General features: G+C 41.7%; 3 protein-coding genes across 9 annotated transcripts in view; 1 reads left to right on the forward strand and 2 right to left on the reverse strand.

The window, feature by feature from the left end:
* Positions 1 to 6,587, reverse strand: part of cabp7b (calcium binding protein 7b) — a 32,816-nt gene extending 26,229 nt beyond the window's left edge. For all 6 annotated transcript variants that reach the window (XM_088281580.1, XM_088281579.1, XM_088281578.1 and 3 more), the window contains exon 1: positions 6,353 to 6,587. The gene's annotated coding sequence lies outside the window, so the exon portion shown is untranslated. The remainder of the gene's footprint in view (positions 1 to 6,352) is intronic.
* On the forward strand, positions 6,567 to 9,832 carry tescb (tescalcin b). Of its 2 annotated transcripts, none has more exons than XM_088281573.1 (8): positions 6,567 to 6,955; positions 7,607 to 7,697; positions 7,865 to 7,945; positions 8,270 to 8,409; positions 8,484 to 8,545; positions 8,936 to 9,043; positions 9,117 to 9,164; positions 9,321 to 9,832. In XM_088281573.1, the coding sequence occupies exons 1-8, from the start codon at positions 6,892 to 6,894 to the stop codon at positions 9,396 to 9,398; spliced, it is 672 nt and encodes a 223-aa protein (XP_088137699.1). In that variant the 5' UTR covers positions 6,567 to 6,891; the 3' UTR covers positions 9,399 to 9,832. The 2 variants fall into 2 exon arrangements, with proteins under 2 accessions (XP_088137699.1, XP_088137700.1); XM_088281574.1 differs by having other exon boundaries at positions 6,595 to 6,955; positions 7,628 to 7,697.
* Positions 9,833 to 11,405: 1,573 nt separating this feature from the next.
* m17 (IL-6 subfamily cytokine M17) lies at positions 11,406 to 13,302 on the reverse strand. The gene is made up of 3 exons (XM_088281784.1): positions 13,119 to 13,302; positions 12,656 to 12,798; positions 11,406 to 12,573 (listed from the first exon to the last, which is right to left on the reverse strand). Exons 1-3 carry the CDS (start codon positions 13,300 to 13,302, stop codon positions 12,115 to 12,117), a joined length of 786 nt encoding a protein of 261 aa, XP_088137910.1. The 3' UTR covers positions 11,406 to 12,114.
* Between the last annotated feature and the right edge of the window lie 1,684 nt (positions 13,303 to 14,986).

The following is a 14,986-nucleotide window of genomic DNA, read 5'->3' on the forward strand; positions in this document are numbered from 1 at the left end:
GTCTGTGGAGTGGCTGCCCACCCATCAAGTGTGAAATTAAAAATCGAGCACATCTGTTATCCGCCTATGTCTACAAATGCTGTGGAAGAAAAACTGTGCAAGTGATTTGTTTCCAAACAGTGTCACGTAGTTTGCTCCGAGGAGGTCTCAGAAATTCTTAGACCTACCTCTCCACATTTAAATGGACGGAACAGCATGGGAGGACCCAGCATAGCATCACTGATGTATAACATCAAGGGCACAAAACCTTCAGGCTTTTGCAAGGAAGCAAAATAAAAACAAAAAGTCAGGAAAAGCCGACTAGAACACCTGAAAATTGATTTGGGGACAATCAGAGGAGCATTGGTGGCGTGTGTTTGCCGACTCAGATTATAGGCCACATTAATGGTGGAAAAAAAAGCCTTGAAATTATTTATCCTGTTCAAGTTTAATATTAAATTAACTCACATTTGAATCCATGGCATCTATCAATACAAATGGTGTTTGTGCAAACATTGCTGCAACGATCATTCAATTTATCTCAATAAAGTAGGCTACCTTTGCATTAACTTTACACTTTACGTCTCCTTAAAATCCAGTTGCAAAAGCATAACCTTTCATTTTGTACCATTTTTCTTCACAGCGAGTGTGCAGAAAAACGCCGCCGCTGCCCTGTCAAGTTTGTCACCCCGCGCCCTAGACCACTAAATCCCCATCAATCCCACTGGGAATACCATAGCGGGTGCAAGGACCCGGGCCTGACAGTCATGAAACGGCCAACAGAAATTGGTTGACCTTGGCGATAAAGATAACGGCTAGCGGACAGCGGGAAGCATTTTAAGATGACACAGCGCTAGATGGATGTTACAAAAAAATAAATACATACATAAATAAATAAATAAGCCTACAGAGATAATGGAATATGGTTCGTGTGTCAAAACCACAGAGCCATTATTGATGAAGGGGATTCTGGGCACAAAAACAAAAGAGGGAAAAAAAAAAAAAAGTCTCTTTTTTTTTTTTCCCCTCACTAGGCTTTCTGCAAGGAAGAACATAAAACCTGATGGTAGGCGTGATATCTAAATTATGGAAATACTTGACGACGCCATCCTGCATTTTTGTAGCACAACAGACCAGTTAACAAGTCAGAAATGAACAAACTTGTGCACAGCACGTGTGATGTCACAGTCAAGTCATTGTTTTGATACTTAATCGGCTTAAACCTATTCCTTACACACACACACTGACTAATTGAATGCTGGAAAATTAATTGTAACTGGTCTGTTCCTTTGATTTAAAAATTGGGGGGGGGGGGATTAATGATTAATCAAGGGGCCACTCAGAGTGTTTGCACGCTCCATGGGGTCTGCCATTGCCAGTTGTCATTGCGTCTGTGGTATTGGTAGTATATGCACAACTGTTTTATTTTTTTATTTATTTTGCTGCGTGTCAGGTAGGTGGCCTACGTGTGATGTAGTACCGGTTAGTTCGTTCTCGATGCCGTTTGGCTTGCGAAAAAACTGATACATTCCCAGCTCTGCAATTTGACATCTTTTACAAGTAATCTACAAAGACCTGTGTTTCAAAAAAAAAAAGTTGAGCTCATACCGTAAGTTTGCCGCACTTGCGTTACGGTATCCAGTTGAGTCATATCTGAAATAATATTCACGCCTGGAATAGATTTTTTTTTTTTTTGCCCATTCATCCCGCAAGTTACTTTTGCAATAGTCACCATGAAATCAGTTGAAAAGTCTCCATTTTCGCACAGTGTGGTGCAATTTTATTTGGACTCGGTATTTAGATAATTGTACTGAAAAATGGGACACAACGGCGCTGCAGAGTGTGGCGTGAAGCAGAACGTTCACGCCTGCCCTCCGCTTGGATCCATTTGCTTAACAAGGCCCGCGTGCCCTTCAGTGCAGCCAGTACGTCAGTCCATCTTAAGGGCAAACTGGGCCAGACACTGACGCACTGTTGGCCAACACAATAGTACGCAGCATGAGGTGACTCACAATTCCAAACCTGATGTTCTTAGCGCAAAATCATTTATCATGGTAGCACCAGTCCCAACATGCGTTTTGGATATTTTGTTATGGTCAGATGAAACCAACATAATCACCTAACCCCAGTTTAACGACACATTAAGCCTGGCACACAGTGGATGACCAATTTTGAAATTCATAAATATACACGCTCGGCTTAATTAGCACACAACTTGAGTTTTAACGAGTCAAAAGAGAAAAGTGGGATACTGACACATTTTCCTTGGCTTGAAAAAAAGCAAGCCTTGTCACATCAAACAAAGGCGGAGTGGCATTGAAAAGGCGTCACTTGTGACGCTGAAGACACATCATACAGCACTTCCGATGAATAATTGCACACAAAGGCTCAACTTTCTGTCAGTGCGGCGCACAAAGGAGGAAGCCGCGTTTTATTGCCATTAAATGGGCTGTGATTCTTCTTCACGAGCACTTTCACCGTCTTCAAGTAGATGATATATGAGTGTTTTTCCTTTGCAACGGAAACACACACGCAACTCTTAATGACAGTGCCCAAAGATTGAGGTGCGTCTGCGGATCGCTCTGACATGGAGCTAAATTCGTCGGCCACTTCAGTAGGTACAAATATGGCCGGGCAATTGATCAAAAGTATATGTTGAATTGGATTTTAGCTCTTCACGATAACGTAAATGTCACAGAGACTCATGCAGTCACTCATGATCACATAAATACAAAACGTAACGTATCGAGATACACCTCCAGAATGGAAAGTGGTGGTGCTTCTGTTGGTTGCGAAGACTGCCCTCTGCAGGTCGGACTGTAAAGTTCACCACCAACACACCCCGCTCCACCTCCACATGCTAGTCTGTCTGTCGCATATTAATGTATGCCTGTATCCCGAGTTTTTTTCCCCACCAAATTAAGGCCTCTACACACCAATCTGACATCGGCCATTAGACACAGTCCGTCTGTTTAGTGTAGTAAACATCGTCGCAAAGTCAGAGCCGTTGTTGGGTCGTCTGAGGGGAGGGTTCGGACGATTCAAAATGTAGAATCGGCTCAGGCTGTCGGGACAAATTATCACTGAGATTGTTTGTCAGATAGCACCGACTGACGATTACAGTTTGGTACAGCGTGATGAAATGATGGACTGATGAAAGACAAATGGGGACCGAGGCTGCAGACGGATGACATACCAGCAAAATTTAGCAAAATATCCACCTCTGGTATTCGCATTGAAGTCACATGACTCGAATTGCATCGGGACCAACAACGCAAACAGCCAGGATTCGCTGTGAAAACCAGGTGGAAATTGGCCATACGGTTTCATCTCGAGTTGGAAACTTCGAACTGGTTGGTATTGCGCCCTGTGGTTCTGTTCGTACGCTTGTGTTTAGGATGTCAGTGTGTGTCAGACATGCTTCGAGCTGGCTGCTGTTCAGTGAAGCAAAAAGCAGGTGAGCAAAGCAAAAAGGCACAGGGCCCTCAGGACATCTTTTCTTCATCTCCTCTTCTACGTGAGCAGATGTCGACAGAGGCAGCACTGCGGCGCCCTGTCAACTTCTCGGCCTCACTTAGAAACCCCCTTGCGCATGCAAAGCAGGCACCAGCTGCCCTCTCCCCTTGACCACCCTTCTCCCGTTTAGAGGCGAAAACATCATTTTCTCCACGCAGTCCAGCCCCAGTGCGCCGTGCTCACGTACGCACTTCCGTCAGACAAATACGACGAGGTGAAGGCGGCATCACGTTGAAGAGCGCATCAAGGACACAGGCTCGTAAAGATGGGGGGGGGGGGGGAAAGGTTTTGTTGTTTGCCCGTTTGAAGATAGATTGATGATGTAGAAGCAACTGCAGCAATCCTTGCTGCGGTGGCTTTTTCCTCAGCTGTCAATCAAAAGCAAAAAAGTGCCACAATAGCTTGCGTAGTATGATCTCGCTGCTTGACAATTGCTTGTACTTCCACTTAAAGACAGCTCGCACCTCACGTCTTGGCTTCACCTCTGACCGGTATAAATATCAAGTTCACAGGAAAAACCCCAATCTGAATTTGAGTGTACAGTCATAGCGTCAGGCAGCTTCACAAATTGCCTGCCATCCACACACAGACAGTTCACAGATTTTCACGGTGGTCTTCACAGGCGAAAACCACAAATCTGTAATTATACATACAAGGGAGTCCATGGTTTACGAAACTTCCTCATAATCCGAGCACCTCCAATACGCTTCACAATTGCCTGTCGTTAATCCCATAAGCAGATCATTTGTTTTCATGTCAGTAAGGCACACCACTAAGGCCAGCCACACTCTGAGCGATGCGGCGAAACACGACTGAACAGGACAATTGAATTGGATCTCGCTTGGGTATCTGAAAATTCATTCTCTTTCTTATAAAACATCACGATACTACGTTTCTGATTGGCCGCTACAGCTGCCAAATTGCGGGGCCATTTACCTGCAATTCAAATTACATCTACCCCAAGTAAGACATCAAACTATAATCACAGGCGGTATATCGGTTTTAGAATGCTAATGACACCGTCACAGTTTCCGATTCACCATTGCAAGTGACGGATGCTGGTTGAGGGTGATGTTGGTGGGGGCGGAAGTGGCGACGGCACGAGCGTTGCAAGCGTTTGGCAGTGCTGCAAAACAGCTGTGAAGCAAGATGCCTGTTAGGATTTGATTATGAGCTGCACGGTGCATTCATTACACCCCCAAAGACAAAAAGAAACCCACATGACAAGAAAGACAAAGCTGGAGTAAAGAAGTTGCGTTGTAGTTGACTTGATCCATGGCTTCCCCTACTACAGTTTAATGCTGCAGAATGTTTTTTTTATTTTTTTTTTTTATAATAAAATAATGCAGCATGCCCACAAGTTGGATTAATCCCTTCTCATTAATTAGTCATTTTTTATTTAGCTCTGTAATTTCAGTCCAATGCATCAAAACGCAAACAGTACAACAACAGACACCACATCACAACCAATAACTTCAACCAAAACCAAGACTTGATTATATTCCCACATTAGAGCATACATGGCAAATAACGTACATACTAAATACAAGCTTCACCACAATAGCCCTCTCTGACCGCAGCACTTAACAACCAAACACTTTATGTGGACTGCTTGGTGAAATGCTACCACCGTGTGGCGTGCACCCACAAGTCATCACTTGACAACCCCTGGCTCTTTGAGTAGCTTTTTTTTTTCTTTTTTTTTTTTTTTTTTTTTATAAAACACTTGCAGACATTGTTGGAACCTGTTGCAATTTGACAAGAGGGAGCCTTCAAGTCCACACCCGGTTCAGAAAAGGTATTTTGCCACAGGGCTAAGTGCAGCAGATTGGGTTGCATGATTAAAAAACAAAACAAACACAGAGACAGAGAGAGAGCGAGAGACACACAATAGGAATGATACTCAACACATAAAAGTTTCCCAACCTGTAAGAACCAAGGCTTACATTTTACATGAGAAAACTATTTCAGCACACAACCAAAGTACTCTTTACTGTCCAGTGAAGGAAATACACATCAAGGTTATGATAATCATTGACCTTCAACCAACTGCAACTTGAACACACACAGAGAATACAATAGTCAGGTAGTCTCTGCTCCGTATTAATGAAGACTCTTATTGGAGTTTAGTTGGGGACGGTCTCTGCCCCATCATCTGGAGTTCAATTATGGTACATCTCTTCCTGTCAACCTCAATGCTTCCCAGCAAGATGTGGCACCACAGTAAAGTCACAACTGTGAATTTCTACTCCCCCTCTATAGTGTAAAAACCACAAAAGAAAACGTCGCTTAAAAATCTGTGCTACAGCAGGGTCGCATATGATGATGAGCTTCTTTCAATTCATCACACTTTTATTTACTCTTGATGTAACCAAGTTGAGACACAAATTACATAAATACTCAGTACATTAAAAGGAAAAATGCACAAAAGAGCTCTTTGGGCATCAGTGCCAAAATGGCCTGTGCCCAAACAAACCGTGATTGTTCAATCACGTGAAAAAAGGTAAATTGACTCGCATCCCCACGCCCCCCCCCCCAAAAGAAAATAAATATCAGCCTTTTAGAGTACATTGAACAATAGGAAATGATTTTTAGTCCAATTAAGTGAAATTGGATGATGAGTTCTCATAGCACACTGGCCTGGAATGATTGCTCTACCCAACATTCCATAAGAATAACAGCAGACATTTTACAGAGAAGTACCCTTATTGTGATGTCATCTTGTTAATACATGTGTTTTTTCCGGTATCTGGCGCTTCACGTTGTTTGAATTCGACTAAGCAAAAGGTCAGACAAATGTGTGAAAGAAGCACTAAACAACACCTAAGTATACAAAAACCGGTTTTGTTTATCTTACCTTATTTCCTCTTCGTCCATTGTTTCATTCCCACCCCAAACTCTTCCTCATTTCCCTTTTTCCGGGTTGTCAGCCAATCGGGAATCGTTCTGCTCCTATTGGGCACACCTGTTTCTAATCAGGTTACTCCTGCACACTTCACAGCAACCTTGAAATCTTTTAAGAAAAGAGAGAGAGCGAGAAAACGGTGTATGTTTTCCATACTCACGCGACTTGTCTAAAATAAAAAATAAAATAAAAATGAATTTGAAAATCGATGTTAACTGTCGAAGTAGTCGTAGTAGTTGGAGTAGCAGCCTGCACATGTGACGTCACAAGTGTTGATTGCGGAAGTAATGCTTGCCCTCGGGATGAAGGCTGCTGTGTTTGTCAAAAGGCAGTCAGCTCAAGTGCACTGAACACGAGTGCTTCTCAAACATGTTCACTCGAAGTTAAGATCGCTTTCAGCTCACTGACAAGGGGTCTGCAACCACGAATACGACCACACCTGTCCTGATCCCATTTGGACTGTTTTACTTAAATACTAGTCTGTGGGCGAGATGGGCATTTGGCAGTCACTATCTGGTCCTCCCGAGTACAGACATCTGGCGGAAAAGACAGGCTGTGAGTATTCTTGGTGCTTGCGATACTCAATTCCGACTTTTGAACAAGTTTGTTGAATTGTCTGTTACACTTACACTCACTAGCCACTTAATTAGGTACAGCCGCACGATGTAGTAAACGTTAAAGAGATAATCATGCTAAGAAGTATTGCGGCGCTTTTAACAATTTGTCCATCTCTCAAAATTAGAAGAATATTTCAGCGTGATTCAATTCAATTGTCCGCCAAATAATATACATACATATATTTACAAATAAAATGCTACAATATTAGTTATTGTTTCTGATATCGTATTATTTTTGTTTTGATTTCTTTCTCTTTATTTCTGCAACAAATTGGGTTAGTTCAATGAGGTGCCACTCCTGTCCTTTAAATTTAACATTTTTGTGATTTAAAAAAAAGGCAAAACTTTTTTTCATTATTATTTTTAAATAAATATATTTTAAAATAAAACAAAGAGCAAGAAAGGACGAACGAAAGAAACGCAATTCATTATCAATATTTCAGTGTGCAAGCTTACCTAACGAAGTGTCAATTGAGCATGTGCATGTGTGCCATATCGGAGTGTGCCAGCTCGGTTACTCGTAAATAATTTAATATTACAGCCCAAAGCAGTTTAACTTAACTCTGATGCGTTCAATGGCATTGTGCAGCTCCTGCTTTTGTGTTTACAGTCACATGTGAGCAGATTGGTGTTCTCCACAAAAGATTCAAGCAGTTGAGCCACAATGAAGACACCCTGCGGTACTTTGAATATTTTTATGTAATCTGCATGCAGGTGGACGTTCGAAACCTGCCCAACAGGCTGCAGCTATCACTCGAGCGCCTGAGTGATAGCAGTGAAGCCTTGTGGAAATCCTTGACTTCCGCTCAATGATTTTTTTTTTCCTTCTGTGTGTGGTCTACTGCAGGAGAGAACACTTCAATGCCATCCACGATCTGGCCTGCAATCCCATCCGAGCGCAGATCATAGAGGCTTTCTTTGACAGGAGGTATTTATTAAGCCGTGATGCCTCAGCGGAGGGGTGTCAAACTCCAGTCCTCGAGAGCCGGTGTCCTGTATGTTTTCCATCTCTTCCGGCTGCAAACCCACCTGATTCAAATGCGCAGGATACATATCAGTGTTCTTCAGAGCTTGCTGATGAGCTGATCATTTGAATCAGATGGGTTGCAGACCGGAGAGATTGAAAACATGCAGGAAAGACAATCCCAACTTCAAATATAAAATGTTAGATTTCAACAATACAATGAATTCCACAGCCTTTTAACATCAGCGCTTCAGCAGAATCACATCCCCTCAACCATCATTTATACAGGAACCTGATCCCGCCCAGCGAGGGCTCCATGGAGGAGATTCACCTGGAGGAGTTTGTTGTGATCATGTCCCACTTCAAGCCGCCGTCGCTCAGCATGACAGACGAGGAGCGGGAGAGCGTCCGCAGGGAGAAGCTGAGATGTGTGCTGACTATTTACTTTGGATATTTCTTTGCTTGCTTTTTGAAATCACCTGCCGTGTGTCTTTGTGTGCAGTTTTATTCAACATGCATGACACGGACAACGATGGAATCATAACCCTTGAGGAGTACAGACATGTTAGTCAAATCCAAGTCTGTTTTATTTCTGTAGCACCAGTTCACAACAATAGAATGCGCTTTATGGTAGCCAGTCAGTAGCGAGTCTAAAATGACTCCTTAACAACAAACCGAATAGCATGCTATAAAATAATGAAACAACTAAAACAAGGTCTGAAGAAATATAACTGACACATGCAAATGCAATTTACATCCCTAGTAGAGATGGTCAGACTTAGTTATTATTTTTTATTATCAATAAAGTTATTAGTTATTTATTCAATTCACTCACTTTATGCACGTTTCATCTTTTCAATAAGTCTCCAAAAAGCCAAAGAAAAAGCAAGCTTTGTCTGTTATGTCCTTGGAATGTCTGTTGAATTAAAATAAAATATTCTCATGCGTGGGCAGGTGGTGGAGGAGCTTCTCTCTCGCAGCGGGCATATCGGCAAGGAAACGGCTGTAAGCATCGCCGATGCTGCCATGTTGGAGGTGGCGGGCATATCCATGGGTCACATGGTACGTTCAGGGCTCCTTGCGCTAATTGTGACACTCATTATTTGGTTGTCAATTTTACACTTGTTACTCGTAGGAACCTGACGAGTTCTACGAGGGTATCACGTTTGATCACTTCCTTAAGGTGGGTCCTCACCATGACTCATCATAACTTCAAAATATGTTAAAACTGCCTCACTCAAGTACGACTGAAAAAAACAGAGTTACTGAGTAATATAAACTGTACAATAATCCTAACAATAACTTTATTATTAACTGTTTTTTTGTGTGTGTCTTTCAGCTGCTGAACAGCTTCGAGATTGAAGCCAAGATGAACGTTCGTTTTTTGAATATGAATGCGTCCACTGTGTGCTACTAACATCCGTCCTGGGATAACAATCATTTAAAACGCTTTGTTGTTTTGCAAAAAATGCAAATATACAGTGAACCTCTGTTTTTGTGGGATAAATTCCAGACCCACCCTCCAATGACTGCAGAAAAATATATTTTCAGAGTCTGCTAGCAACATGCTAGCATTTTGTAGAATACAAACGGAAAGGAGCTGATCTGACACAAAGTAACAAATATCTCCAGCTTTTTTAACACCGCTCGTTACAACACATGCTAATCCGATTCATTTTGAGCTGTATTAAAAATAAAATTGTCTATTACACTTTTTATTGGCTCTCATATATAAAGTATGATATGAATAAGAAAAAGATAATGTTGTGGCCGCTATAACAATCTACAAAAATAACCACTTTGCACATGTAATAAATGTTTGTCCATAATAAAATACACTTTTAAGATAAACTGCATTTCTGATTTATTATGAATGGATGAATACATGCATTACAGCAAAGTGTTTCTTGTCAAACCTTTTTCAATTTTATTTTTGAATTGCTGTTGTGCTTCATCTCATTAGCTGTAGTCATGTGATTCATATTCTGTATATTGTTTCATTATAAAGGGTAGGCCAAAAGTAGGTCTCATCTTATTAAATTATTTGAGGAAGGATCAAGGGAAGGAAACAAGGAGGGGTTGAAAGAAAGGGTTCAAGTTAAGAAGGATGGGAGAGAGGAATGATGGATGCTATGACCAAAAAGAGAAGGATGGAATTAAAAAAGAATGAAGGAAACAAGGCTGGTATGAAAAGAAGTGGAAGTATGAAGGGAGGGAAGGAAGTAAAAAAAAATATGAAAAGGAAGAAACAGAAGGATGGCAGTTAGGTTAGAGGAAATGTACAAAGGAAGGGAAAATATGTATGAAAGTAAGAGAGGAGGGACAAGTTAAGACTGGTATGGAAAGAAGGAAACAAGAATGTGTAAATGGAAAGGCTCACCAAAGCTTTCAAAGCATCATCAGGTCCATACACACTCGCAAACCAAGATCTGTACAGAAAACCCAAACCCTGATTAGAAACCCTGACGACAGCAATACTCTCTCATATGAATAGGAACCGAGTCTTTGCCTGTCTGGAGGAGGACTTGGTGTCTGCTGCCCCCTGTAGGAGTAAACATTAAATGCATGTGGGTGCGCATCCAAATAATTCCGTACACGTCTAGTGCATATCATCGCAAAAACAAAACGAAATGCTTCTCAATGATTAATGGGGAGATTAGAAAAACAACTAAACTTGACAAGTCACCCATTAATTCATTTATTAATCATAAACTTTTATTATTTTATTTTAAATACAGTTTTATGTGCAATCATTTTAATTAATCAGTATTTAAATGGGTTTTCAATTTTCCATTATTTAGGTGCAGTGTCAATGTTCAAATAATATAATGTGTATCAGCTCGGAGTGAATGTTAAACATTCATGTTGATCATTGCGGTGACACTTGACTTGTTCTATGAAGTTTTCAAGATTCGTTTCATCACAAATTCAATTTTGTGCTTTCTATTATTACTCTTCTTTCTCCAGAATCAAGTGAGAAGCTGAAACGCACACTTGTCCCGTTTAACTTGCATGTCTTTAAATAACTCTTGAGTTGTTTTTAAAAGGAACTTGATTCGGCCAACTTCCGTTTTCTAGACAGCTCCGAGAGGGCCCTCTTAGGTCATGCCAACAATGTGAGGGATGGGCAACAGCAGTCGCAGTACTTGATCAAGTGTTCATCGAGGCATGAGCAATCATTGTCTGATTGCTCCCAAATAACGGCGAGACGTCGCGTCGTGTCGCGTTGTGTCGCGGCGCGTCGTGTCGAGGCGGCGAGCGAGCAAGCGTCCAGACGCATTTCCTTCTGTACGATGCAGTCAGACGTCTCGGGACGCTTCCTGATTTTCTTTTGGACAAGGTCAGGTGCAAGACATGATGCCTACAACACGCGCACGCACGCGCACACACATGCACACAAAAAATCTTCTTTCCGGATTTTTATTCGGCTGCCGGCTCACTTAAATGCTTCCCGGCCGCATTCACACCTTAATAGCAACAACAATAATAATAATAATAATAATAATAATAATAATAATAGTGACCAACAAACAGTGATTGACTTAATAAAGTGACCAATGACTGACTCTCCCTATCTGACAGGCATAAAGTGAACGCTGACTGAGCTAATTAAGTGACCAGTGACTGACAATCAACATCTAACCTAACAAAACGAGCAGTGGCGAGCAGTGAGTGTCTTAAAGTGACCAGTGTCAACCAATGACTAGTAGAAGTTTCAAACCTAATAAAGTGACCAATAACTGACGGTCAGTATCTAACCCTGATATAGCAGTCAATGTCTGACCCAATTGTAAGTCCAACGATAAGCAGTCATTTTGGGACCCAAAAATAACCCAATATGGGTTAAAAGGTAGCCCAAAATGGGTTATATATAACCCGGCGTAGATAACTAGCAATCCTAATATAATAAACTGAACAATGTCTGGCCTAATAAAGTGAGCTACTGATTTTTTAAAAACATTTTTCTTCCTTATTTTTATTGGGCGACGTTAGTACATCCAGGCTACACAAAGTCCATTTCCTCATCCCAATGAAACGTGTGAAACATTTCCCAGCATTTTCATTATAAATATTAAATATAAATATCATAAATAGGCCTTATGTCATGTAGTTCCTCAGACGTCTTCCTGGTGTCACAACGACTTGAAGCTTCTCCTGCCTCTGCGCATTTTGCCTTTTACGCTTCTGAGTTCCCGGGCCACGTTGGTCAGGAACTCCTTGTAGGTCTTGACCACAACACATCCATAGACCTTCTGCTGGAAGACATTCTGGGCCGGCGGCTTCAGGACCTCTGTCCCCTGGGCCGGCTCCTGCCGGTTGGGGAAGGCATCCCGGTAGAAGGCCAGCACCAGGCCCACCAAGTCCCGGCCTCGTTGACCCGCGTGGCTTAGCTGGACCAGAACTGGACTACCGGGGGCCTGGAGGTCTGCCTGCTGCTCATAGATACGGCTCAGGTGGGGCAGGAATGCCCACTGGTGGTCCAGGATGCTCTCCAGCCGCTCGGAAAGCTCCAGTCCGGAGATGACGGGTTCGGGAATGTCCTGAAGGGACGCCTGGCAGAAGACGTCTGACATCTCCCCCTGGTAGGCTTTCTAGAACGAGAGAGACAGTTGAAAAATTGAGACCCATCCTCAATGGACGTGACCAAAGAGATTCTGGGCGTTCCGGACTTACATAGGTTTTGATGAGGTCCACAGATTCTTTCTGTGCGAGTCTGGTCAACCTCAAAATCCTTTGGAGGGAATCAGAACACTGACGAGTCCTGATGGCGGACGCCTGCTTGGTGTACATGAGGAGCAGCAGGAGAGCAAGGAATTCTGGAGAGACAGGGAACATAGACGTCATCTACTGGATCAATGGCTGTGCATATCTGTCTGTCTAGCTGTCTGTCGAGCTTTGTCGATCTGTCTCCGGCTATGTGTCGCATTTGTCTAGCGATCTGTCTCTCTGTCGGACTGTCTATCTTTGTCTAGCTGTCTGTCTGTCTGTCTGAATCCACTGTTTGACTGTCTCTTTCTAACGGTCTTTCTATCTCTGACTGTCTCTCGCTATCTGTCTCGATCCACTGTTTGTCTATCTGTCTGTCTTTTCATCTTGATGTCAATCTTTGTTCTAACAATGCCAAAAGAATCCTCACTTGTTGGTGTGCCCATCCACTGAGTCCAAAGCAGGCGTCCAATCATTCTCCTCCAGGCAGCAACAAGTGTCACTCTTGTGGTCAGTCTTGGCAATCTCGGGAGCGTCCCTTGCGTCTTTGCATGTTGCGCCTCGGCCAACTTGTGTTTTTTTAAAGAAGTGCTGGCAAACCGCATATTTGTCATCTCAGGAAGTGACGTGAAAGGTTTTTGTGAGGCAACCGAATTTCCCAGAATTTCCTCCTTGCTTGGTGCTGATGCGGCCTTTTGTCTGTGACTTTGTATGTAACTTTATTCATACGGACAGAGCAACCAGGCGGAGAATGCCCATACATGCCCGTCGGGTCATGTTGAGGCATTCGTCAGCATGACCTCACTTGCTGTCGTCATCAATAATAATGATGTTGAGTATAATTAGTGTGCTCATTAAAAATGGTCACTTTTAGGCAGTTGCGGCAGTTGTTTTATTGTAGGAACCTAAATAGTAAATAAATTAATTGTGTAGAACAGTAAACAATAATAAAAATGACAGTAATTTCATACAATACAATTGCATTCTATGGTTTTGTACTGTATAAAAACATAGATTGATAACACAATTGTCATGTAAAAAAAATTTAAATTTATGTATCATAATAATTGGCATTGTGCTGCTCATTCACGTGTGCACACCTTCGCAACCAAGGGGTGGTATAACACACACAAACATACTGAGAGTATTTTTTTTTCCTCGCAGGGGACTATGGATATTGTTGGAATATTTATTTATATTTAAATTGCCTAAAAAAAATCAACAGATTGATCTACAGGTGATTTACAGTAGTAAAGATATATAGGTTGGTCATTGGTTTCCAAAGTAAAAGTGAATGTTTTATTTTGAAACAACAAAAATATGTACCTAAGTCTACCTTTATATTTCCTATTTCACAATTTTAAGTTTAATAAAAAGGTATCAATTTGATTATCAAAAGTATTTATCGATAGATTTGATCATCCATTTGTTATCAAGAAATCGATTAATCGTTGCACATCTAAATTGTTTTCATTAAATACATTTTCAAGAACAAAAATTAAATATGTACTTCTCAAATAGTTTATTTCATGTAAAATCAACACAAATGTTGTCTTCAGTTGTCAGATTTTCTCCAAACTTTGAGGTGTGGTTGCAAATGGGTGCAAAAAGACCATAGCACAAAACATATTGGTCAAACCATCCTAATTAGATGAAATCAATTATTGGCTAATGGATTTATTATAAATAATTGAATACAAAAATATGCATGAAATACATCCTTTGATTTATCATTAAACAGTTCTGTATTGATTGCATTCATTAATTGTCAAATTATACAGAAAATGATAAATTGGTTTATGATTACTGCGCGATGGGGCTTGCAGGGGTTAAATTGATGCACATTTTTAATTTTCAAAATATAATCAAGGCGTTAATATTCAAACTTTACCTAATGTTACAGTAAATTACAATAATTGAAGCACACTTTGTCATCTGAAGACGACTGAAGAAAGGCAAGACCCTGTTCCTCCTATTTATAATTTTCTCTGCAAGTGAGCATTTTTAACAGGAAGCAGCGGAAACCTTCTTTCTCAATCTTCAACTTCTTTGTGCGCAAGAATCGAGTGGGGGTGTCGGTGCGGTTGAGTTTTGGGGATTGGCCTTGGGTGAGGGCCTGCATGGCCCAGTCACACTGAGGTCACGTTGGGGCGCTGCCGTTTCATCGTGACGCGGCCAATGAGGAAGCACCCTGGAAAGATAAACTATGAATGTGTCATCATGCTGGCCGATGCCTCATCACCTTGCCGGTCACTTCCGCATGGCAGCACCCGATGACGTCAATTCAACCATCGCTTA

This window comes from Idiotropiscis lumnitzeri, chromosome 18, assembly GCF_059441095.1.
Source record: "Idiotropiscis lumnitzeri isolate Australia: NSW breed Sydney's pygmy pipehorse chromosome 18, RoL_Ilum_1.0, whole genome shotgun sequence".
Taxonomy (NCBI): Eukaryota; Metazoa; Chordata; class Actinopteri; order Syngnathiformes; family Syngnathidae; genus Idiotropiscis; species Idiotropiscis lumnitzeri.

Coding starts and splice junctions, on each gene's coding strand:
- m17 (XM_088281784.1), bottom strand. CDS start 13,302: ATGACAAATATGCGGTTTGCCAGCACTTCTTTAAAAAAACACAAGTTG. Junction 12,799..13,118: donor GTGGATGGGCACACCAACAA/GTGAGGATTCTT, acceptor CTGTCTCTCCAG/AATTCCTTGCTCTCCTGCTG. Junction 12,574..12,655: donor TGGACCTCATCAAAACCTAT/GTAAGTCCGGAA, acceptor CTCTCGTTCTAG/AAAGCCTACCAGGGGGAGAT.
- tescb (XM_088281573.1), top strand. CDS start 6,892: ATGGGCATTTGGCAGTCACTATCTGGTCCTCCCGAGTACAGACATCTG. Junction 7,946..8,269: donor GAGGCTTTCTTTGACAGGAG/GTATTTATTAAG, acceptor TCATTTATACAG/GAACCTGATCCCGCCCAGCG. Junction 8,546..8,935: donor CCCTTGAGGAGTACAGACAT/GTTAGTCAAATC, acceptor ATGCGTGGGCAG/GTGGTGGAGGAGCTTCTCTC.